Source organism: Hyaena hyaena, unplaced genomic scaffold, assembly GCF_003009895.1.
Source record: "Hyaena hyaena isolate Hyena2069 unplaced genomic scaffold, ASM300989v1 scaffold_247, whole genome shotgun sequence".
Classification (NCBI taxonomy): Eukaryota; Metazoa; Chordata; class Mammalia; order Carnivora; family Hyaenidae; genus Hyaena; species Hyaena hyaena.
The window spans coordinates 387,778-411,530 of NW_024080879.1; the positions used below are offsets into that span (position 1 = coordinate 387,778).

The window sequence follows — 23,753 nt, forward strand, 5'->3', positions numbered from 1 at the left end:
TCTTCATCCATAAAATAGGTAAGCTGAACTAAATCAGTGGTTCTCAACTAAACCAATAAGTACCAGACAGTCCCCTAGGGAGAGGTTGGGAAGGTATGGGAGGGAGTGTTTTGGGCTCTCATAATGACTTGGGAGGAGGCTACTAGTAGTATTCAATGGAAAAAGGGACAGAGGTGATAAATGTTCTGCCATGAGTGAGACAGTCCTGCACAATAAAGAACTGTCCCCAGCCAATAGTATTTCATTGAGAAACACTGGACTCAGTGTGGGAGAAGGGAATATCCACACTTTCTAACTCATATGTATTAGTGCTCTCCAGAGAAACAAACCAATAGGAAACGTATACATGTATAAACACTAATACAAGGACACCTGACTGGCTCAGTCAGTAGAGCATGGGACTCTTGATCTTGGGGTCATGGGTTCAAGCCCCACATTGGGTATAGAACTTACACACACACACACACACACACACACACACACACACCCCTAATACAATATAATATAATTCATTCATAAGTTCATTATATTACATAATTATTTAATTTTTATGTAACTGTTATAATATGTATATCCTGTATCCCATATATGATAATATAATAGAAGAAATATATATATAAAGAAACAGACTTCTTTTAAGGAACCAGCTCACACAGTTGCGGGAGCTGGTGCGTCTGAAAACTGCAGGGCAGGCTGTGGACCCAAGGAAGGGCTGATGTGGCTGCTCAAGTCCCAAACCAGTCTGGAAGCAGAATTCCCTCCTTCTCAGGGGATCTCAGTCTTTTCTCTGAGAGTCTTCAACTGATGGATGAGGCCCACCCACATCATGGAGAGTTATCGGCTTTCCCAAATCCCACTGATTCACATGTTAATCATATCTAAGAAAGAATACCTTCCTGCAACATCTAGACTACCATTTGACCAAGCACTATATAGCCTAGCCAAGTAGATACATGAAATTAATCACCAGACCCTGATATGAAGGAGTATTTTGTATCATTATTTATTATGAAGCTTTTTTCTTCATAGATCTTAGAACATTGTTGGTCAAACAGGTGATTTATTTGGTGCCAAGCCCTCACGTTGTATCTCTGCTCTGAGCTGAAACCAAGAGTCGGACGCTCAACCCACTGAGCCACACAGGCGCCCCTCCTGAAGTCTGCTTAAATCACAGGCTCAGGTGTATTTTCTGAGCTGACGTTTGCCCAGGCCGTGACCCACTGGCCCGACTCACTTCTTTGTTCATTCTCCAGCCTCCCGGGTGTGTCAGCCTCCAACTCCACCCGGACCCCCATCCTCAGCTTTCATGCCAGCATAGCCTCAGCTATTTCTAAAGACTCATTATACTCCCTCCCATACGTGATTTCAGGATGTGTGCCAGACTTTTCACATGGCACCCCTCAAATTTTCCTGAAATTGATAATTAATTGAAGCTTAAGGGGAAAAGAAAAAGGTTTCCTACTCTAATAGGAACCCAAGAGAGTATCAAGATAGTGGAATCAGTTGGTCTCACTAAATTCAGTAGCTGAACAGTTACTTGCTCTGTTGAATGTTTTTGTATATAAATATATAATACATTCATTTTGATACTAGCATTGAAAGATCACACTCATGTGGAGAAATCGCATCATCTGTAAGCATTATGCAAATTGAAACTAATGTCTGGATTTACATACGTTATCAATACAGCTATAAGTCATACATGAAGCTATACAACTTGCTAGTTTGCACTCACTAAATACAGTCCTTTCTCACTCTGCATCTGATTTTGGATCTACTGGAAACACTGATTATCCTCTGATGAAAGTGTGCATCTTTTCTTAAGGAGGTTTGGGACTCCAGGATTAGATTCAAGTCTTCCCTTCCTATGTCTCATATGGAAAGGTTTTGAAGAGACAGACTTTAGAGCTTGAAATTTGAGCAGCCACGAGACATACCGTATATCGCTCATTCTGCCATTAATTTCTGTGTTTTGTATTTGCTTGATCAGGATGCTAGCAAAAGCCCTCACCATCTTTGTTCAGAAACGTGGTTGCAAAGGTCAAAAACAAGCTACACTCCTGGTCACGTAGTTCATGAGAGATGATCTTTGATTTCTGATAGTAGCTTCTGTTTGCCGCTGTTTTCACTTGTGCTCCATCCAGTGCACTGGAAACCTACCCGTGTTCGTTGTTGAAATAAGTCATGTTGAACCCTCTCTAGCAGTTCTTACACCAGAGATCTTGCTTGGTTTTCAGACCTGAGTTTTCTCTCCTCTTCTTCCTAATCTTCTAGGTTTGGTCTCTGTTTCCAAGTGTCTGTACCACTAAGTGGAATGTTGCCCCTAAATCCCATCCTAGAGCCAGAGCCCTGCTACACTTTCCTGAGGTTGGCGTCCTCATCCGGTCTTCCATCAACTCCCCGAGATGCCCATTACTAATGCACCCTATTCTTCCTTTAGAGAACCTGTTATGGGTTGAATTGTATCCCTCAAAAGATATGTTGAAGCCCTAGCCACCAGCACCTCAGGATATGACCTTGTTTGGAAAGAGTCATTGCAGATGTAATTAGTTAAGATGAGGTCATACGAGCCTTGCATGGGCTCTTAGTCTGACTGGTGTCCCTATGAAAATTCGTCTGTGTTAGGACAGACAGAGAATGCCAGAGGGTGACAAAGGCAGAGATCGGAGACATACAGCTGCAAGTGAGATTGCCAACAAACTATCAGAAGCTAGGGAGAGGCAAGGAAGGATGCCCTGTATTCCTCTACAAGCGACAGCAGTCAGAGGTCCCTGCTGACACCCTGATTTGGGGCATATAGTCTCCAGAACTATAAGACCATTAATATCTGTTGCATTAAACCACCCAGTGGGTGGTACTTTGTTAATGGCGGCCCCCAGAAATGAACACAGAGCCTCACTAAATACTTTGTCCTAAATAAGCCCTGTCCCCTTTTGAGTTCGCCTGAAAACCAGCCAGACCTTGCCCCATTCCGCTGCACTTTTCGCTTGCCACAGCTGTCACTGCTTCTGTCAACAACACTGGCCCCATCGTTTCTCCTCACTCATTCTAGAGCCTAGTAATCTCACTTACCTGATGCTGGCGTCCAACCTGTCCCAAGTGCTTGTCACCTGCTGACATTGTTACAGACTCTAGAGCCAGAACATAGGCTGTGTTCTTCTCTGAAGATTAACGTGCATGGGATGGGCTGGATGTGTTCTCCCAAAATTGATATGTGGAAGAGGTGGGGTCTCAGGACGGGAACTAGGGGTGGACAAAAAAGGCCACGTGAGCACACGGTGAGACGGTGGTCCCGTGCGAGCCAGGAGAAGCCTCAGAATGAAGTCTGCCTTGCCGGCCCCTTACTCTTGGACCGTGAGAAACACACTTCTGTTGTTTAAATCACCCCGTCTGTGACATTTTACCATGGCAGCCTGCACAGTCTAATACAGTGCATAGGTCTCGGCTTTGCTTGTCAAGACTTGCATGCTTCAGACTCAGTCAACACAGCAGAGACTGCCATTGGGCTTTGGTGACTGTATTCATTCTTTAGGGCCTGCCATAGCAGATTACCGCAATCTTGGTGACTTAACACTGCAGAAATCTATTCTCTCACAATGCTAGAGGCCAGAAGTCCAAACTCAAAGTGTAATCAGGGCCATGTTTCCTTTGAAGCTTCTAGGGGAGAATCCTTCTTTGCCTCTTCCAGCTTCTGGTGGCTCAAGGTGCTCCTTGACTTGCAGCCCGCGTGACTCCAATCTATGTCTCCATCATTACATGGCCTCCTCTCCTCTCTCATACAAGGACACGTGTTAGATACAGGGCCCACCCAGATAAGGCAGAATAATCCCATCTAAAGATCCTTAACTATTTCCACAAAGCCTCTTTTTTTCATAAGGCCACAACCACAAGTTCTGGGTGGCAAAATGTGGACACATTTTTGGGGACAGTGTGCCAATGACTACATGGCCCAGGGGAAGAAAACACAATGATAAATTGTAACAGAAACAAAAATGGCAAATGAAAATTCAAAAATGATTTACGTTGGTTTCAGGCCATCATCTCATACTTGCCTTTATGAAGATTTAAGCCTCTGGAGTTTCCATGTGGCTGGAAAGAAAATAACGACAAAGCCACTGAACCGGAAACAGAGTGGTCGATTTTCCACTTAGTGACAGGCTAAATCACAAAAGATGGAGAAGCATTTTGTGTGTACAGGGCTGCTCCTGCTTTGCTGGGGTTCAGCTCTGGCGATTTACATTTACAGTGTTCACACAATTAAACCGCTCTTATCAACTAAGGGCATTTACAGCAGGGAGACAGCACACAATTAAAGTTCTATCAGTTAGTCAGATTCCATATGCGCTTCAGCCCTCAGATCCAATCTGTTTCCAGACTCTGCTTTTGTATCGGAGGCCTCTTCCTGTGGCTCATCAGTCTGTCCTCAAAGCAGGGGATTTCTGGGGAAAGTTGTCAGTCTGTTAGTACAAATGGCAAAGGAGGGAGAAATTATGCATCCAAGCAAAGCAAAACAAAGAACCGTAATGCAAGCATTTCACAATCGTTATCGGTAGTGCTGTATTTTTAAAAATTTTGTTAATGTGTATTTATATTTGAGAGAGAGGGAGAGAGAGAGAGAGAGAGAGAGAGAGAGCATGAGTGGGGAAAGGGGCAGAGAGAGAGGGAGAGAGAATCCCAAGCAGGTCCTACACTGTCAGCTCAGAGCCTGACATGGGGCTTGAACTCATGGACAGTGAGATCATGAGCTGAGCAAAAGACGGACTCCCAACTGACTAGGCCACCCAGGTGCCCCAGGAGTACTGTATTAATATTTGTTGAGTTTAATTATTCCAGTGGATAGTTGCTATACAAGCTAGGGAGGTATTGATTGTTAGCCTTATCTTACAGGTAACTAAACTGACGTTTACAAGAACTGAAATACTTTTCCAAGACCCTACTGTTTATATGTGGTGCACCAAAAAATAAGCAGGATGTTTTGGCAAACAGTATGTAAATACATTCTCTAAAGGAGGTAGATTTCCAAAATATTGTAGGCAATGAACGCATCATCTCAATAAGCTTATTACTGCCAAGAGTAACTAACCCAAAAATAACTGATTTGGATGAAAGTTGCTAGAGATAAATGATGTTTCCTACAGGAACAATATAGTCAGTCTTTGAAAACCCTTTAAAATGGAAAAACCACTTATAAAGTGACAGTGACAACCTTCTGTTTAACGGCATTTAAGCAAGCATGGGTTTTGCCTGAGACGGAAAAAACTCACTTTGTGAATGGAGGATCAAAGTCAGCATGGCTTGTCTTTAAGGTTAGCTTCGACATGGGCCAAGGAACTTGGGATTTTGTGATCTTAAAAAGCCAAAAGTGTTGAGGCGCCTGAGTAGCTCAACTGGTTGAGTGTCCAACTCTTGGCTTCAACTCAGGTCATGATCTCACGGTTTGTGAGATGGAGATCTGCCTCCAGTTTCACATTGACAGCAGTGCAGAGCCTGCTTGGGGTTCCCTCTAACCCCTTAACCCTAACCCTCTCCCTCACTCATGCACGTGGTCTCTCTCTCTCTGTAAAAAAAAAAAAAAAAAATTAAAAATAAGCCAAAAGTGTTGCAGAATTAAAGGAGGAAACATGAGTGATTCAGGTCCGTCCATCCATATTGACTGCACGTTTGCATCCCAGGGCCGGTAAGCACACTGAGCTGTCAAGGACCTATAGAAGCAGTCCAAGAACTTTGTTTCTTTAGCATATGCTTTGCAAAGAGCACTTGAACCCAGACAGAAAGGCCATGAAAAAGATATGCCTGCTCAGTCTCTCAAAACATCACCAATGTCTCCAACCCCCTACAGATGTCTCTCAAAGACTCTCCAAAATTCTTCTCCCAGACATATATTCCTCCAGCTTAAGATTCATTGAAGCAAAAATTGGGAGGAATTAAGAAGAGTAAAATGGGTGCACCACATTAACATCCTATACGAGTAAAAAAATTTACAGCAGGTGGCTTCTCTATCGCCTCGCTGAATAGTCTTACAGAAAGATTCATGCCATACAGGTAATTCCATTCATAGATGGTTCTGTATGCTGTTGACTAATAGTTCCCTGAAATTTGTAGAGGCATAACCAGATCAGCTGCACTGGTTGTGCACTGTGCAATTATAGGGAGTATCATTAACACAGACCACAGCGTGAGTGATGCCTCCTGGAAAACCCAGGTGGCCTGACTAACTGCTTGTTTCCTATAAGACACATGAGATAAAAGTTTAGGATCCCCCCACCCCCATCCTGTAACATAATCTTCCTGAACTGTGATGGTTGTCTGTTTATATAAAAATTGCCCTAATAATGCACATTCTGATAAACAGGATTTATAAGAGTACTGATACACACAGACAGATACCTGGATGTTCCTATTTTCACTAACAGGGTTTGCCTACCCACTACTGATTCATCCTTACAGTTGAATTTATTACCTGAGATTTAGTGCCTGTAGATCTTATATCTTGTAACATGGAGAATATCTCCTACTTGTTCCTCACTCTTCCTTTTACTACTTTCTCAAAGGCCTGTTGCCTGCAGGAGAAATACCTATACTTCCTCCTAGAAAAGGAATATTTATATATATCATATAAATTTTGGTTAATATAAACTTCCAAAAATCTGAAATGTCTCTGTCTTCAAATTTTCCACATCTTGAGTGATACTCATAATTCCTACCTTCTCCACATGACCACTAAGCTATCCATGGAATTAATGTATTTTTTTTACAGTTTTATTTATTTGTTTTGAGAGAGGGAGGGAGAGCACAAGCAGGGGAGGGGCAGAGAGAAGGAGAGAGAGAATCCCAAGCAGGCTCCGTGTCTTCAGTGCAGAGCCCGAGGTGGGGCTCTAACTCATAATCTCATGTGAGATCATGACCTGAGCCAAGATCAAGAGTCAGACACTTAACCAACTGAGCCGCCCAGGTGCCCTGATGGTATTTATGTATTATGTTAGTCAGCTAATCTTACAGTAATGCTGTATGCACATTATATAGTGTAAATCTCAAAATTGCAGTGATCCACAACAACATTTTTAAATATTTATCTATTTATTCTTGAGAGAGAGAGAGATGGAAAGCAAACAGGGGAGGGGCAGAGAGAGAGAGGGAGAGAGAGAATCCCAAGCAGACTCCACGCCATAGGCATGGAGCCCGATGCGGGGCTCTCACAAACCGTGAGATCATGACCTGAGTCAAAACCAAGAGTAAGATGCTTCATCAACTGAGCCACCCAGGCGCCCCGACCCACCACAATGTGTATTTATTTTCCTCACTCAAGGGTGTGTAGGACAGTGGACAGGCCTGCTTCAGGCTGTGGGTCAGAGTCAGTTCTGCTCCAAGTGTCTCCTCATTCTGGGGCTAGCAGCCTCCGTGGGTGTTATTTACATAGTAGAAGGCAGTAGCACAAGATGGCAACCAAACTGAACAAGCACATTTACAGCTTCTGATTGGAATGATTTCGACCCAAGTTCATGGGCCAAAGCAAGTGGAGAACAGTGGAGTGGAGAAGTATGCTCTACCCCAAAGGGAGCTACTGGAACATCATGTGGAAGAGGGGGTGTGATAATTATATTACAGGCAGGGAGTGAGGATTAATCCAATGTGAACAATAAGCCAACGTGAACAGTAATCCAGTCCACATCAAGTACGGAAATCTCAGTTCTGTTCTCTGTCATTTACAGGAGTTGAAATTGATTGGACTGGACGTTCCACACTTTGCTGCAGACCTTCCACTGAACCGATGTAAAAATCGCTACACAAACATCTTACCGTGTAAGCTTGTCACTAGAGCCTGTCCTACTCGCCTCTCTCAAAAGCCGATGGATTGTTACTGCGGATGGATTAGTTTCACCGGTCTCTGGCTAAACCCAGTTGTAGTCTGGATCCTCCAGGCCATCTCTGCCATTGCACTGATCCCTATCGTGCTTCCATGTTATTAGATCCCGTTGTATGTAGGAAGATCTAATTTCTTTGTCTTCAAATGGATTGGGCCTGAGCAGGAAAGACTGACCATTTGGCTCTTTTCGATCTCTATTTGGAGATCGAATGTCTTTGCCAAACTCGGGATGAGATAATCTGAGCTCTCATAAGCCACTTTCAGTCAGTCAGCTCCCTGACAATGGAAGGGGCGTGGCGTATTAAAACACCTCCTCTTTCTTCTGGCAGGTTCTGCTTTGCTTAGCGTTTTGTAATAAAGTCAACATTCAAGAGAAAAGTAATAGAAAGTACTTACAGGACAATTAAAATACGTTCCAATATAGATTTAACTTTCTGCTGCACTGGGTAGACGTGGGTAGTACTGGGAGAAGATGGAGAGGGGGGAAGAGGAGAGGTGAAAAAGCTCTAGAAGGAGAATGCCTCCTTGATCAGGCTTCTTTTTTTTTTCCTTCAAAGTTTATATTCATTTTTTTATTCTTTCATAGTTTACTGTCAAGTTGGTTTCCATATAACACCCAGTGGTCATGCCCACAAGTGCCCTCCTCCATGCCCATCACCCCCCTCTCACTCCCCCCATACCCATCAGTCCTCAGTTTGTTCTCAGCATTCAAGAGTCTCTCATGGTTTGCCTCTCTCCCCTCTCCCCCACTATTTCCCCCCTTCTTCTCCCCCATGGTCCTCTGTTAAGTTCCTCCTGATCCACTTATAAGTGGAAACATATGGGATCTGTCTTTCTCTGCCTGACTTATTTAGCTCAGCATAACACCCTTGAGTTCCATCCACATTGCTACAGATGGCGAGCCCCTCTGGAAAACAGTGTGGAGGTTCCTCAAAAAACTAACACTAGAACTCCCCTGTGACCCAGCAATAGCACTGCTAGGAATTTACCCAAGGGATACAGGAGTGCTGATGCATAGGGGCACACGTACCCCAATGTTCATAGCAGCACTCTCAACAATCGCCAAATCATGGAAAGAGCCTAAGTGTCCATCAACGGACGACTGGATCAAGAAGATGTGGTTTATCTATACAACGGAATCCTACATGGCAATGAGAAAGAATGACATCTGACTTCTTGATAAAATTGGGTAGTGTCATCATTTACACTTTCACATCTATACACATTTCAGAATTTACTTTTCTCATCTGAAGTCTGTTTGCACAAAGCCCATGCAATCTCAGCTTCTCTGGGTTTCCCAAAGGCAGTGGAATTTCTGGATGTGTTAAGTGACATGGAAATTGTGGGTTTAGGCTACATTCTACAGCCTTCTGTACAACCTAACAGATATTTTAGCACCTATAAATGTCCTACACAATGCCCCCTGAACCTGGGACAAGGACGGGGGAGCTGGTGGGGAGGAAATGGTGACTGAGAGATGTTTTTATACTTACTTAAACAAGAAACTAAGAATGAGGTGTGGCTGAAGTATCAGGCTAAAATAAATGTGACCTACTCTATCTCCGGCTGATCTGACTTGCTGTTGGTTAGAGAAGGTCGACACAGTCATTCTTTCCACTCGGATTTTTGACACTTTTTTCTTCTTATTCTTTACAGATGACTTTAGCCGAGTGAGGTTAGTCTCCATGAATGAAGAGGAAGGCGCAGACTATATCAATGCCAACTATATTCCTGTAAGTAAAAGACAATAAAAAAAAAGTTTAAAAACCAGGCATCCAAATTCTGGCTCAGCCAGAGGAAGACTATTAGGACTACACAGATGAAGCAAATAGTTAAAAAGAGAGCCATTGTCCACCTGGCTACCCAACTCTCAGGAATTATCCTATTAAGTCCCACTATTCCACCTCAGAATAATGAATGGGGCGAAAAGCCCATAGATTAGTAATGCTCAGATTTCTTTGTAAAGAGTGAAAGTAAATGATTATACGAAATACCATCTTTTTGTGTTCGAACTTCAGTTTTGGGGCATCTGGGTGATTCAGTTAAGCATCAGACTCTCGATTTGGGCTCAGGTCATGATCTCAAGGTTCATGAGTTCTAGCCTTGGGTTGGGCTCTGCCCTGGCAGCGGGGAGCCTGCTTGGGGTTCTCTCTCTCCCTCTCTGCCCCACCTCCCCTCTTCCCCTCCCCACCCTTTCTCTCTCTCCAAATAAATGAACATTTTAAAATAAATAAATAAACTTTGGTTTTGGCAAAGCAACTCAGAGGGCTCCACCTGAACCCCTGTGTTTTAAAACTAGTGCTGGTTCTCATAAGAAGGTGTGAGTGTGACTTTGTCCACTTCGGAGAACAATGCTTACAGTCCCGCAGGTCTACCCCGGTCAGTTATCTGACCACCTCTTTGATGCAAAAGGGAGGAAACATTACCCAGGTGTGTGATCCTTCACCAGGCTGATCCCCAGCGAATTCTCAGGGTTTCGTCAGGTGCATGGAATAGCATTTGGTACTGACAGTAGCTTCTTAGGTGACAACTTTGTCACTTAATCTTTCAGGGATACAACTCACCCCAGGAGTACATTGCCACACAGGGGCCCCTGCCTGAAACCAGAAATGACTTTTGGAAGATGGTCCTGCAACAGAAGTCCCAAATTATTGTCATGCTCACTCAGTGTAATGAGAAAAGAAGGGTAAGTGTCTAAGGGGACTGTCCTCACTGGCAGCAAAATCTGTACCGGCCAGGACCCTGGCTGGAGTGTTTACTGTGTACCATAAGTTTCCGGTTGCTTCTTTTTTCATACTCACAATAATACTATACAGTTCTTCAGAGGCAAGTACAGTAAAACCTTGGTTTGTGAGCATAATTCGTTCTGGAAACATGCTTGTAATCCAAAGCACTTGTATATCAAAGCGAATGTCCCCATAAGAAATAATGGAAACTCAGATGATTTTTTCCACAACCCCAAAATACTCATATAAAAATGATCACAATACTATAATACAAAATAACAAAGAAAATACAAACTATCAGGAAAAATATCAAATAAACCTGCACTTACCTTTGAAAACCTTTGTGGGTGGTGTGAGAAAGACCAGAGAGGAGAGTTATTGTGTAGGACGACTTTCACGATCACTAACAGATGTTGACTGCAGTGCAGTATTAATAAACTCTTATCACATACTGTATTTAATGTAACTGGCAATAAGGTAGCAGAGGAAAGGGTCTCGATCTGCAGGCGACCTGACCTAGAAGCAAAGCATTCCTAAGCTTACTCTTGTCTGGGAAGGCAAAGGACTATCTATAGATCCTTTGAAGTGACAAAAAAAAAAAAAAAATACACTAGTGCAGTTGTGGGCAGATCTCACTGTTCTGAAAAATCACTGATTTCTACCAAACACCATGGCCTGAGACTGAGCATCTGAGCATGGGAGATGATCACCCACAATCCCACAGTGAGAGAGAGAGAGAGAGAGAGAGAGAGAGGAGCAGCATTGGCTCATTTGCGGTCATGGGATGTTCAGCATCACGTACTACTTGTATTGCAGACATCGCTCACTCATCAAATTAAAACGCATTAGAAATGTTTGCTCGTCTTGCAGAACACTCACAGAGAAAGTTACTTGCAATCCAAGGGTTTACAGTACTTTTGTTTTCCTTAAGTGAGCACAGACTATTTCTTTCCTAGCCTGTTTCTTTTAAAAGGTTGCGTGCGGGACGCCTGCGTGGCTCAGTCGGTCAAGCATCTGACTTCAGCTCCGGTCATGATCTCGTGGTTTGTGAGTTCGAGCCCTGCGTCGGGCTCTGTGCTGACAGCTCAGAGCCTGGAGCCTGCTTCAGATTCTGTGTGTCCCTCTCTCTGACCTTCCCCTGCTCACGCTCTGTCTCTCTCTCTCTCTGAAAAATAAATAAACATTTAAAAATAACTAAATAAAAGATTGTGTGCTATCGTCACCTCAGGTGAAATGTGACCATTACTGGCCGTTCACGGAAGAACCCATAGCTTACGGGGACATCACCGTGGAGATGATGTCAGAGGAAGAGCGGGATGACTGGGCCTGCAGACACTTCCGGATCAACTATGTAAGTCGTGAGGCACAAGTCCAGGTGCCGTCCCCACGCTCAGGGACACCCAAGGGTCAGACACCAACCCAGCATCGTGTTAAGACTGTGAGCTCCTCAGGCTTCGTTACACGGCTTTCTTCAAGAGATAAATCCCACTTTTAGTGTATTTGTCTCCAGTTTCATCAACAATGGTGTGTGGATGAAACGGCCAGCCTGGAGAGCCCGAGGAGCAAGAATAAAAAGTCCGCACCGGTCCATCCCAGATCAGCCCCGGGCGAAAGGAGACACACGGCATCAGTGCTCACTGGTCATGGCTGAGGAGAGAAGTTCTCATTACTTACACTAATCCCAGATGGGTATAATTAGGATATATAAAACACACTTAAATTTTAAATTTAACACTTAAACCGTGATATAGTAGTTTGCGTTTGGTCTTCTTTGGCTTTTTTCCCTTATTTTTGTTATGGTTTGGTTTTTTAACTATTTCAAAGCGATTTCTTTTTAATTACGGTACCGTATGTCTTTTCAAATGCTATTGGTTTCTGAATCTTAGCATGTTAGAAAAGTCTAGAGCACCCGGGTGGCTCAGTCGGTTGAGAGTCGGACTCTTGATATTGGCTTAGGTCATGATCCCAGGGTTGTGGGATCGAGCCCCATGTCAGACTCTGCACTGACAGCATGGAGCCTGCTTGGGATTCTCTCTCTCTCCTTCTGCCCCTCTCCCCGGCTCACATTCTCTCTCTCTCTCAAATAAAATTTAAAAAAGAAAAAGAAAAGTCTATTTGTCCTGGGCCTGCTACTTCCCTGATGATTGGGCTCCGAGCTCATGCCCAATGCTTGTGTGCCAGGCTCCATGCCCAGGTCAACCAGTCACCCTGTTGCCTTCTTCACACACACAGAAAATGGGAAGGAATTTTTCTAGCACTCACTTGAGCATGCTCTCTGTTGAGGACACCATTCAATAGGAAAGTCCTCATTGCAATGCTCTCTGCTTAGAAACCACACTTTCTCACTGTACAGGGCAAGGGATGGTGGACTGGGCTGTGGACAAATTGACCACTGCTTGTTTTGTAAAACCTATGAGCCAAGAATGGGTTTTAGATTTTTAAATGTGTGTAAAAGAATCAAAAGAAAAATAATATTTCGTGCCAAATGCGGAAATGATATGAAATTCAAATTCCCATGTCCACAAATAACATTTTATTGAAACACAGCCACACACTTGCTGACATATTGCCCATGAGTTATTTTTGCCTTTGAAGTGGCTGTCTCCCCCCCTAAGCACATTCCCACTCAGAGTTTCCATTCAGATGTCACCTCCTTTGTTAAGCTTTCCTAATCTCTGGACAGCTTTATTCCTTTCCCCGCTGGTTTGTCTCACCAGCTCTATTGCTCTATCACATTGCTCTATCTATTGCTCTATCACAAGACACCAGAGATGGCTACAATTCTCCCCCTTCGTGTCTGCCTCGCCCAGTGTGCTGTGAGCTAGGGAAGCAAGTACCTCATCTCAATAAGCTTTGTCATCCCAACCCTTAGCCACTTTTAAAATCTGTGTGGCATGAACAAATCAACGAAGGAATGAAGGATTTCAAAAATAATGAAGCACCTGGAAAGACGTTCCCTCAGAAAAATTAGTTGACAATCTAAATGCCATTCAAACCCTGCTATCTTTCTTGGCTGTCTTAGCCAGGGAGCCAGTGTAAACTGCTGGACAAATGTAGAACAAATATTTCGCTAAGTTTGCTTTCAGGGGAAAGGAAACCACAGAGCACAAGATAGGACATGTTCCCATGCCCATTTCCTTGGCAGAGAAGAATCACATAGACCACTGTATGATCAATACTATGCTTCTTCTCCTTGGTCTTTTTTTTTTTTTTTAACATTGATTTATTTTTGAGAGACAGAGAGTGAGCAGGGGAGGGGCGGAGAGAGGTGGAGATACAGAACCCAAAGCAGGCTCCAGGCTCTGAGCTGTCAACACAGAGCCTGATGCGGGGCTCGAACTCACGCACTGCAAGATCATGACCTGAACCGAAGTCAGACACTCAACTGGCTGAGTCACCCAGGTGCCCCTTCTTGTCCTTGGTCTTCTATGATAACCTTTCAATGACAATCATGTGAATGGCTTGAAACATAAGAATAAAACATTGAATATTAGTGTTTTCTGGTAGGATGTTTACACAGGAGTCAGTCACGAGCATTTGGTTCTAGAGTGCCCCCTTTTGGCCATAAACACAGAATCTAAAAGAACATCGTGCTGTGCTAATGAATGTTTTTCTATTTGTTTCCACTTTTGTTTATACTCTTCCTTATTCCCTCCATATTGATATGTGGAAACATTCCGAGGACACCCAGATGAAAGTACATGAGTGAGAAAATTGGAGTAAGAGAAACTTTGGAATGGCTAAGAAAACAAGAAAGGTTTTCTCCCTTAATAAAGAAAGGAGGGAAATGACCACAGCACACACAGTTTGTCACTGTCCAGTGCTGCATGAACTGAGTAAGAACTGGAGACTAAAACTGGCAAAAATGTGTCCTCATTGATGTGTGCCTTGCTATTCAGCTGACAGAGGACACCCCAGTGCCTCTGTCTTACTGCTGTAGAAAGACTAACGACAATATAAATGTTGCCTGTTTTGGAAAGACTTTGCTCATTTAGCTGGAGACGTTTTCGGATCAATTATATATATGCTTATACATATATATGTTGCCTACAGTGCATGAGCCTTTGAGCTAAGCCTGCAATCAGCCTTTGAAAAGAGCTAACATTTTTCGTAAGCTTTTCTGGGCAACCAAAGTTACCTAGTGATTGAGTATCCTTAAATCCTCATGGCGTTGAGTGATGGAGTCATTCTGCACAATTTATTATGCTTGGGTTCCTTTCCTGCCATACTTCCTGAAAACAGCAGTGAGAGGAGGCAACATCTTTGCAGACTTCATGCTCCGTGTGTCTAAGAAAGAGCCCTTGAAGGTGGTGAGGGAGGTACTACGCGTGGCTGGGGATATTCAGCGGTGTAATTGAAGTGCTGATTTATTTATGTTTATACAGATCTTACTATGTGTTTATTTATATGCTTTATTAATGCGTTTCCTTATATTTATGTAAATTATACTCCACCCAGGACCACTGACTCTTTGGAATTCATTCCTCTTTAGTACCTGAACCTAACTTTGGTTTCAAGTTCATAACCAGGCCAAATTCTTCCAAATTATGACACAGGATTCCATTCACTGAGGGGATTTTAGGCTCTTACCAAGTTTGAGGGGAGGGGAATGAATTAGATCTTTGTGAGGCCTGGGTTTGGAATATTTCTGACTGTTGACAACAAGAACAGAATAAATCTTTATGCTTACAAATTAGTAGAAGCTAAAAAGAGTGGATCTTGAAGGCCCACATCCTAACTGACAATTCCTCGGATCAGAGGGGATGACAATATATTCGGTGTATGGGTTACTATGAATAAGATACATGTACAAAACATACCCACACTCTGGGATTCCCAGAACCAACCACATAAATGCACCGAGCAGAAGGGAGACAGTGGGGGAAGTTCTGGAGGAGCAGCGAGGCTAACATCTGTCAGGTCCAGCCTTCCAAGAGCACACTTGACCTTCCCAACAACCCCCGCGATAGGTTGTGTTATATCCTAACATCTAAAAAGACGCATTTGAGGTATGAGAAAACTCGTGTTCAGTGAGTTTTTGCAGGTATAGCCTTGGGTCTCGTAAGGGACCCTGCAGGGCAGGAGCCACGCACAGCTGCAGGCTCAGCTGAATTCTAGCCTCAGCTGTGTCCCACGGGGAGTGTTGCGGCAGGAACGGCACCTTACAGTTAGGTGTGCCGCACTGACCGAAGGGGGGTGGCCTTCGTATCCCAGAATCGGTCACTCCGTGGCTGTGGCCTGGCCCTCACTGGGAGAGCACAGCCTCTCGGTCAGGCTCCAGCAAGGTATTTCCCTTCGTGGAGAGACAGCCACGCAGAGGACACAGCCATATGCTGTTGGCAGCAGCTGGACAAGGGGCAGTCAGCCTGGCAAAGGCGACTCGATGGGGGAGGGTCACCAATAATACTTTCCACGGTATTCCTGGGCCAAAGCTGAGGCAATTGCTAAATGGCAGAGCCAGGATCCACACCCTGATCTGCTTATGCTCTCATCTCTGCACAGGCATGGATTAGCCCGTTTAGCCTACTATTTGAAGTTTTATACAATTAGTGTGTTTCCCCCCGGGGCCTGCTTTGTGCCAGACACGATCCTCAGCGCTGGCAAGGGAAGTGTGCTGACCAGGAGTGAAACGTGGTTTTAACTTCTTATGTCATTGACTTGTGAGCTGCACTGGAGGCCCAGGCCAGCTGGCTGGTGGACCGAGAGGTTAATGCTTGCTTTGGCTTTTTCTCCTCAAGGCTGATGAGATGCAGGATGTGATGCATTTCAACTACACGGCGTGGCCTGACCACGGTGTGCCCACAGCAAATGCCGCAGAGAGCATCCTTCAGTTTGTACACATGGTTCGACAGCACGCTACCAAGAGCAAAGGCCCCATGACCGTGCATTGCAGGTGAGCTCCTAGGCCGCATTTTCTGTCACCGCACCCGGGGCTTTGCTTTATAAAGGACTTGCCCGCCATTCTGTAAACCCCTGCTCACAACAAATTAACGATGAAATGAATTATGAATTTATAACATTTACCATTAACGGATACCTTCCTAGGTACCCGATTTGCTTCTAATATGGCTTCTCTCCTATAGCCTATGAGATAGATATCTTAATTCTCATTCTCTGATGAAGGAAAGTAAGAAGTGGGGAGGCTAAGGGACTCACACAAATTTCGTGAAGCTAGAACGCGGAGGGGTTAGGACTCAAATCCAGGTGCACGGTCTCTGAAGGCCGTGCCCTTAGGCGCTGTGTGAAATTACCCCAGCCTATGAGAGATCCCCAGTGGTTTGGAACATGGCAAACTACAGGGTCAGAGTAAAAATAGCTGATCGCAGACCAGAATAATATAAATAGACATAAAAGCAAGATGAGGAAAAGGAGAAATGAAAATATTCAGCTCATTAAGATAGACATTTGCTATGATTGTTCTTGGAGATGGCCTCTGAATTTCCAAACAGCTCAAATGAAAGGGGTTGTATGATCTAGTGCATTATCAAAAAACAAGGGTCGCACTAATTCCTTAGGAGAATGATTATCTTTGAATTTAAGCTTTCTTTCCCACCAAGTGAACCAAATCTCCATCAAAATCCATCAGTGTGACATGATTCTGTTGCAAAATTGTTACGCAGCCTCCAAAGAGCAGGGGATATAAATACGTTCCTACTGTATACCAGAGATAGAAATGGGATGTAGATGTTAGAGGAGGCACTGGTAGTCATGTCAACCTAAGCAAATAAATCTATAACCTGGATCTAACACCTTGGCCTTTGTGAACCAGAATGGATGGGGGAGTGTGTGTGTGTGTGTGTGTGTGTGTGTGTGAAAGAGAGAGAGAGAATTAAGTGTCTGTGTCTGGAAAGAAGAACACTTCATAAGCTACCCAGTTTGGAATCGGGGAGATATTCTTGTGTGAAATCACCTCACATGTTCGCAGGCATCACCAGACCACATTATCTAGTCTCAGCACCATTCTTCCCAAGAGCAGAAAATAACGCTGCTCAACCACGTAGTTCCTTTCTGAGCAGGAAGCAGCCACAATTCTGGATGTGACTTTACAGGTGCTCACCCAGAGGCGGAGCATTTTCTCTTAGACGGTAAGTTCTAGAAGAGAAGCGTTGTCTCGAAGAAAAGCAATCTCTGAACTCGAGGCTTCTAGTATTGGATTTCTCTCCCAGCAGAGCCTTTCTCTGTTCTCATTTTATTGTAAGTCAAAGTCCAAAGCCGCTTGGCACTGCAGCCTCTCAGTGACTGGAAGAGACGAGCTGACGTGAACACGTAGAGCTGGGGGCTCTGCTGACCACCGGTGGGAGGTGGTCAGTGCCAGTCACTCACTCCGCTTCGTTCTGCTCCCTGAGCACTGCGATCTGGGGACTGGAAGAGACTGAGTCCAAACACCAAATCTGATTTGGAGGCAACTTATGTGAAAGATCGCTGGGAGACTGAGGCAGACCCGGGACCCACCAGAAGGGCAGGTGTGCTGTAAAGAAGGCCTGGGCCGGTGAACTCCACGTAGGCTCGATGGCACACAAATCGCTACGGTCTGAGAGTGAGAGCCGGTGTGGGACATCTCAGGCCGACTTTCCAGCAGGGCGTGTGCACGTGACTCTGAGGTTATGCCGAACACTGGGACTGTTTAGGTGTATCAGCTCTCTGAGAGCAGGAAGCAATCCTCCGGTTCTGCACGGAATCCTCACTTTCCTCCAGATGCAGAGTGCCCTGCGGGAGAGGGGGTGTGCGGTTAAGTCCGTGCAGATCTGCATCTCTTTAGGGGAGGCACCAAGGTTAGTGAGAAATGTGCCATTGGACGGACGGCACACCAACCACAACCGCATAGTTCAAAATCAGGAAAATACTCTCAGGAATTCCTTCTCTTTTCTCTGGTGCCACCTTGTAGTTTGGGGGGGGGGGGGAGGTTAAACTGCCAGTTTGTTTGCAACAGTGCAGAGGAACATGTCTGAGGAATGTTGTCGGAACCTCTTTTGCAGTGCTGGAGTCGGACGGACAGGAACCTTCATCGCCCTGGACAGGCTCCTGCAGCACATTCGGGATCACGAGTTTGTCGACATCTTAGGGCTGGTGTCCGAAATGCGATCATACCGGATGTCTATGGTGCAGACGGAGGTAGGAACGGAATCGAGGCGCGTTTTCAAATTGGCCCTGGCATGAAAAACTTCTTATTCAATCTCATGTTTCGAAAAACAGTTGTGTCCATTTTTGTTCTGCATCCGCCTGTCCCAGTTTTTTATTGTGCATGTCCAAACTGCTTCAAGGTATTAAAAAAATAGATACTGGCTTCTAGAAACCTATTCAGTGTATATACAGACCTTGCGCTGTTGCTGGCATCATATGCCCTTTCTAATCCAGAGCACATGGGCGTATGAACAGACTGGGAGTGCAGGTGACAGCCAGTCTGGGTAAATGCCACCAAGTGGGAACTGTGGAACCGACAGGATTTAATTCATATTTGAAACGCTGCATTTGTTTCAGTAAGTTTGGCATCAGTTTGTCCTCCATGAGATTCTCTGCCAGTGCACTTTTGATGATGATCAAGGGTTGACTTATGCTTTCTGTCCCCCTCATGGTTTTAAGGCTTTCCAGTTCCCAGCCTAGCAGTGCAGCCAGTTCCCTGGGTCTAAATGAACGGCTTTATCACGGTAACAACATGGGAACAGCCCCCAGAAGTATCCAGCAGTGCTAGGTGCTCCCCCTTCCTCCTCTTCGGCCAAGACATCTCCTCCCTGCAAGCGTCAGAATGCGCCGCGGCTGGAGCGGCAGCCCCGGGCCCCTGCACAGAGCACACAGCACACACTGCCTTCCAGCAGCAACAGGTGTGCACCTGGGGGCGCCCCAAAGCCTACGGACAAGAGCTCCTTCCTGATCCTAGTCACCAAACCATACTTGCGACTTCTTACCTTCCAGCCTACAATGAAGAGTAGAACACAAGCGGGCTTGACTTCTCATTAAGTTACCGGGCGATTAAATGTTGCCTTTGTCTATTTCCTGCTTTTCCTACTACGCACCACTAGATGGCAGTCTAACTCAAAAAGCCTGCCGGCACAGCTGCTGTTAGTGCTTCCGGTTTCTCCTCTCCCCGTCTGCTTTTTCTTTTCTTTTCTTTTTTTAAATATCTTTATTTATTTCTAGGAGAGAGAGAGAGAGACAGCGCGAGCAGGGGAGGGTCAGAGAGAGAGGGAATCGCAGACTGAAACAGGCTCCAGGCTCCGAGCCGGCAGTCAGCACAGAGCCCGACGCGGGGCCCGAACCCACGAACCGCGAGATCATGACCTGAGCGAAAGTCGGACGCGTAACCGACTAAGCCACCCAGGCGCCCCTCCTCTGTCTGCTTTTCGCTCCCACCGTTCCAAGGCTGGACACAGCCGACGGAAGGCATTTATTCGTAAGCTGTAGCAAGCTCATACCACTTTGGGAAGAGGGGCCCATTCACACGCAGGTGTCTCACTGACGATGTGTTTGCTTCCTCGCTTCCTTGAACCCACTCACATCCCAACCCTGCTGCCTTCTAATTTACCGTGGTGGGGCATGAACATTACCTGCTCATCCTCAGTTTAAAATGTGCTGGTTCCCCAGAGAAGCCCACTACCTAGTCATTAAACAGTGCGTTATGAATCGGTCCATATTTTTGGTTTTCGCTTCTATAAATTTACATCCTCATATGTGGTTTAAAAAGTCCCCATTATGCATATTAATCCCCAGCCTTCAAAGAGCCACTCCTCGTTCTAAGTATTTCGGATGTGATGAATTGTCTGCCGCATCGACTTAATTTATGCCTCTTATAACTTTATAGACTTTGATGATAGCCTGTTTGCCTTTGGCTTTCCCAATTACAGAATCTTAATCCCCTTTTAAAAACTACCTTCACACAGCAGACCCTCCATCCAATTTTCAACGCCTTTATCTTTCCTCGCCTGCGGTAATCGCACAAAACTAGAGCAGCCGCCATGTGCCTGTGTGCAGAGCGGAAGAAGTATTTTGTTGTTCTCCCTAACGCTCTGGCCCCACACTTTGGTTGTTTGGCTTCTTTGTTTGGGGCAGCATTTTAGGTTGACATCTCCAGGGAAACGGTCTTTGTAAAGTGCGACATCCCTTCCCCGAACTCTTGTGGGAAAACTCAGTCAGCGAAAGAGGCGGAGGTCACCACAGGTTGCTGATGTTTTCCAACTGTTCCAGGCTCACTCTTGAGTCCCCTCAGGATTCTGCAGTGGCTGCTCTCTCCTTCCAGTCATTTATTTATCTCTGTTTTGTTACTTACGTCTGGAACATCTTGTCCATTTGCCTTTATTTTCCGTGGTTCCTGTGCTCGTCATGGTTCAGCGTGTATTTTGGGGGTTTTTTTGTTGTGTTTTTTTAAATTTATTTTTTATTTACTTTATTTTATTTTTCTTTTACAAATAGTCTATCGTCGACTTAGTTTCCACATAACACCCAGTGCTCATCCACAGCGTGTATTTTGAATGTTAGCATTTTCTACCTCCTTCTTGACCCCGTTCGTACCCCCAGACCTTCTACTTGACTGATGTTACCAAGTAAGGAGCAGAGTCAAACCATTGTTTTCTTCAGCTTCATCATCCCACAGTAGCCCTTTGCCATTAATGATTCTTCAAGAGGCCAGTCCAGATTCCCTCTGTATAGACCACCCGTGTATCGTGTGCTGGGTTTCTTCCCGTGGCTGGTTTCCGATTTGCCTGCTTCCTCTAGACTACCTGTGCTCTCCATTCCACCACCCGGCCCCAGTCAAACAGTTGCAGACGTTACTTTTTAAAACGGCTGTGTCCTGAGATGCACCTTTCGGGTCCCGGCAACAGCTGCATGGTCTGCATTCTGACACGCCCTCTGGCCTTTTCTCGACTGACCGGGCACATGGTGTGGGCCTCCCCACGTGAGAGCAGCAAGCGGTAGTTGGAGAGTCGGGGTGGGGGGGCCAGACTCCGTGAGGAGGCCTGGGTCACAGCATGGCCTCTGTACGACCCCCTTTACCTCTCCTAGGCCCCCTTCGTCCTCGGTAGAACGTGAATGATGCCTTCATGACTTGTAGAGCACACACACCGTGGAAATGACGCCCTCTGGATACGCACGGAGAAACTGTGAGGGGCTCTGTACGGATGGCGTTCACCTCTCCTGGGCCCACTTCTATTTTTGTCAATCGTTCTGTTTGATTTTCTTCCAATGGGCTCTCCCTGCAGGTGGGCTAGGGCTCCACTCTGAGCAGCCATCCTCCCATCAACAGCTTAGACTTCTCGGGGCTCTCAGGGATGTGTCCGTAAATAGTCTCTTACTTGCTTTGCCTGTAGTCTGGCTACCGTTTTAAAAAAAAATCGCTGACACCCAGGTTTGGCCGCTGAAGAGTTATGAACCGAAAAGCCAGGCCGTCTCTGGCCTTAACTGTGCCCAGGGCTTGACACAACAGCAGAAGCAACAGAGTGGTGTGTGATAATGGAAAGAGGTAGCCAGGTATTGATGATACCGTCACAGGGAATATATGGGGCGCCTGGGGGGCTCAGTCGGTTAAGCGTCCGACTTCAGCTCAGGTCATGATCTCGCGGTTCGTGGGTTCGAGCCCCGCGTCGGGCTCTGTGCTGACTGCCAGCTCGGAGCCTGGAGCCTGTTTCAGAGTCTGTGCCTCCCTCTCTCTCTGACCCTCCCCTGCTCACGCTGTCTCTCTCTCTCTCCTAGAAATAAATAAAAAATATTAAAAAAAAAAAAAGTTGTCATAGAAAAGACTCCTTAAATCCTGTGAATACCATGACTGGTTTTTATTTTAAGGTTATTTCTCATGGTACTACTTACAGAGAGGCTCTAGGCAGTGAAGACAAAGGAGAAAGATCATGAAGTTACTTTGATTCCACGGCACTGAGCCAGCTGCCCTCCACATGCTCATGCATTTCATCTCCATCTTCATTGAAGTGTACCTTTTATACAATTTGCTTAGAGGGTACATATACATATGCTAATTTCACATTTTAATTTTCCACCTAACATTTTGCTCTATGTATCTATCAGCCCAAATTGTCCAAAACTCTGTAAGTCTCATTTTAAAGACTGAGTAATATTTCAGTATAGATCTACTGTGACTTATGTAAACCATTTTTCTTTTTATAGGACATCAATTTGGGTCCTTTCCCACTTGTTTTCTGTGTCCACAGTGCCACTCATTAGCACTTTATTAATAATACTTCCACCACCAACAGATAAAAATGACGGCTTCAACAAACTCAAGTCATCGGTGAACGTTACTTTTCCCCTTTGTATTTGCTCACATCATGGATGAAAAACAATTGTTTTAATTCACATTTTTTATTATGTCATTATTTTTTGCTTATGGTTTAGTATTTCCTCAGTTCACTTCAGAAGATGTGCATTAAGCACAAACTGAGTGCAAGGCATTAGCAATAAAAAGATAGAGTCCCTGCCTTCTAGGAATATTTGGTCTAATTGCTGATATATTTTGTCAGTTTAAGTGTGTGCATTACTGATTGGAGGAATTTTAAAGAAAAATAAAGGTATCAACCTTTTGTCATAATTCTAGAAAACAATTTCCCCTACCAGTTTCTGGTTTGCCCTTTATTTTATTCTTTTCACTTTGTTTCATATACAGTAGTTTGAAATTTTCATTTGTCATTTATTACTTTGCTTTGAAGTTTAGGAAGTGTTTCCTAAAAGTAATCAGAGAACAATTAACCAGCATTCTCCTCCCTATATTTTTATGGCTTAATTTACTAAACTTCCTGGATGCTATTTTGGTGCATATTATGAAGTGATACACTATTTTTTTTTTTTCAAAAGAGACCCATGATTTATCGATTGGACATTCTTAGCAGTAAGCGGTCATTGCCTAAGCTCTGTTATTAATAAAAATATTTTTACAGTGGATTCTCTTGGATTTCCTAGTGAAAGAATGGAAATAATGGAATGGGTTTTTGACATCATAGTATTTAATCCTGCCGTAGGATTAAAATATTCCATCTTGGCATGCGTTTGCACAAAAATGTCTTGTTCTGAAACATGTTTTTGTCCGATGCACCAGGAGCAGTACATTTTTATCCATCAGTGTGTGCAGCTGATGTGGATGAAGAAGAAGCAGCAGTTCTGCATCAGTGACGTCATCTATGAGAATGTTAGCAAGTCCTAGTTCAGAACCTGGAGCAGTAAGTAGA

The 23,753-nt window shown here is 44.7% G+C and overlaps 1 protein-coding gene across 1 annotated transcript in view; it reads left to right on the forward strand.

Moving 5' to 3' along the window:
- The window catches only part of PTPRO (protein tyrosine phosphatase receptor type O), a 241,249-nt gene that overhangs the window by 215,383 nt on the left and 2,113 nt on the right, over positions 1–23,753 (forward strand). The window contains 7 exon segments of the mRNA XM_039244655.1: positions 7,710–7,800; positions 9,521–9,597; positions 10,416–10,550; positions 11,819–11,941; positions 16,329–16,483; positions 18,567–18,702; positions 23,624–23,744. Of these exon segments, the coding sequence (XP_039100586.1) occupies positions 7,710–7,800; positions 9,521–9,597; positions 10,416–10,550; positions 11,819–11,941; positions 16,329–16,483; positions 18,567–18,702; positions 23,624–23,728 (822 nt within the window). The 3' untranslated portion in view covers positions 23,729–23,744.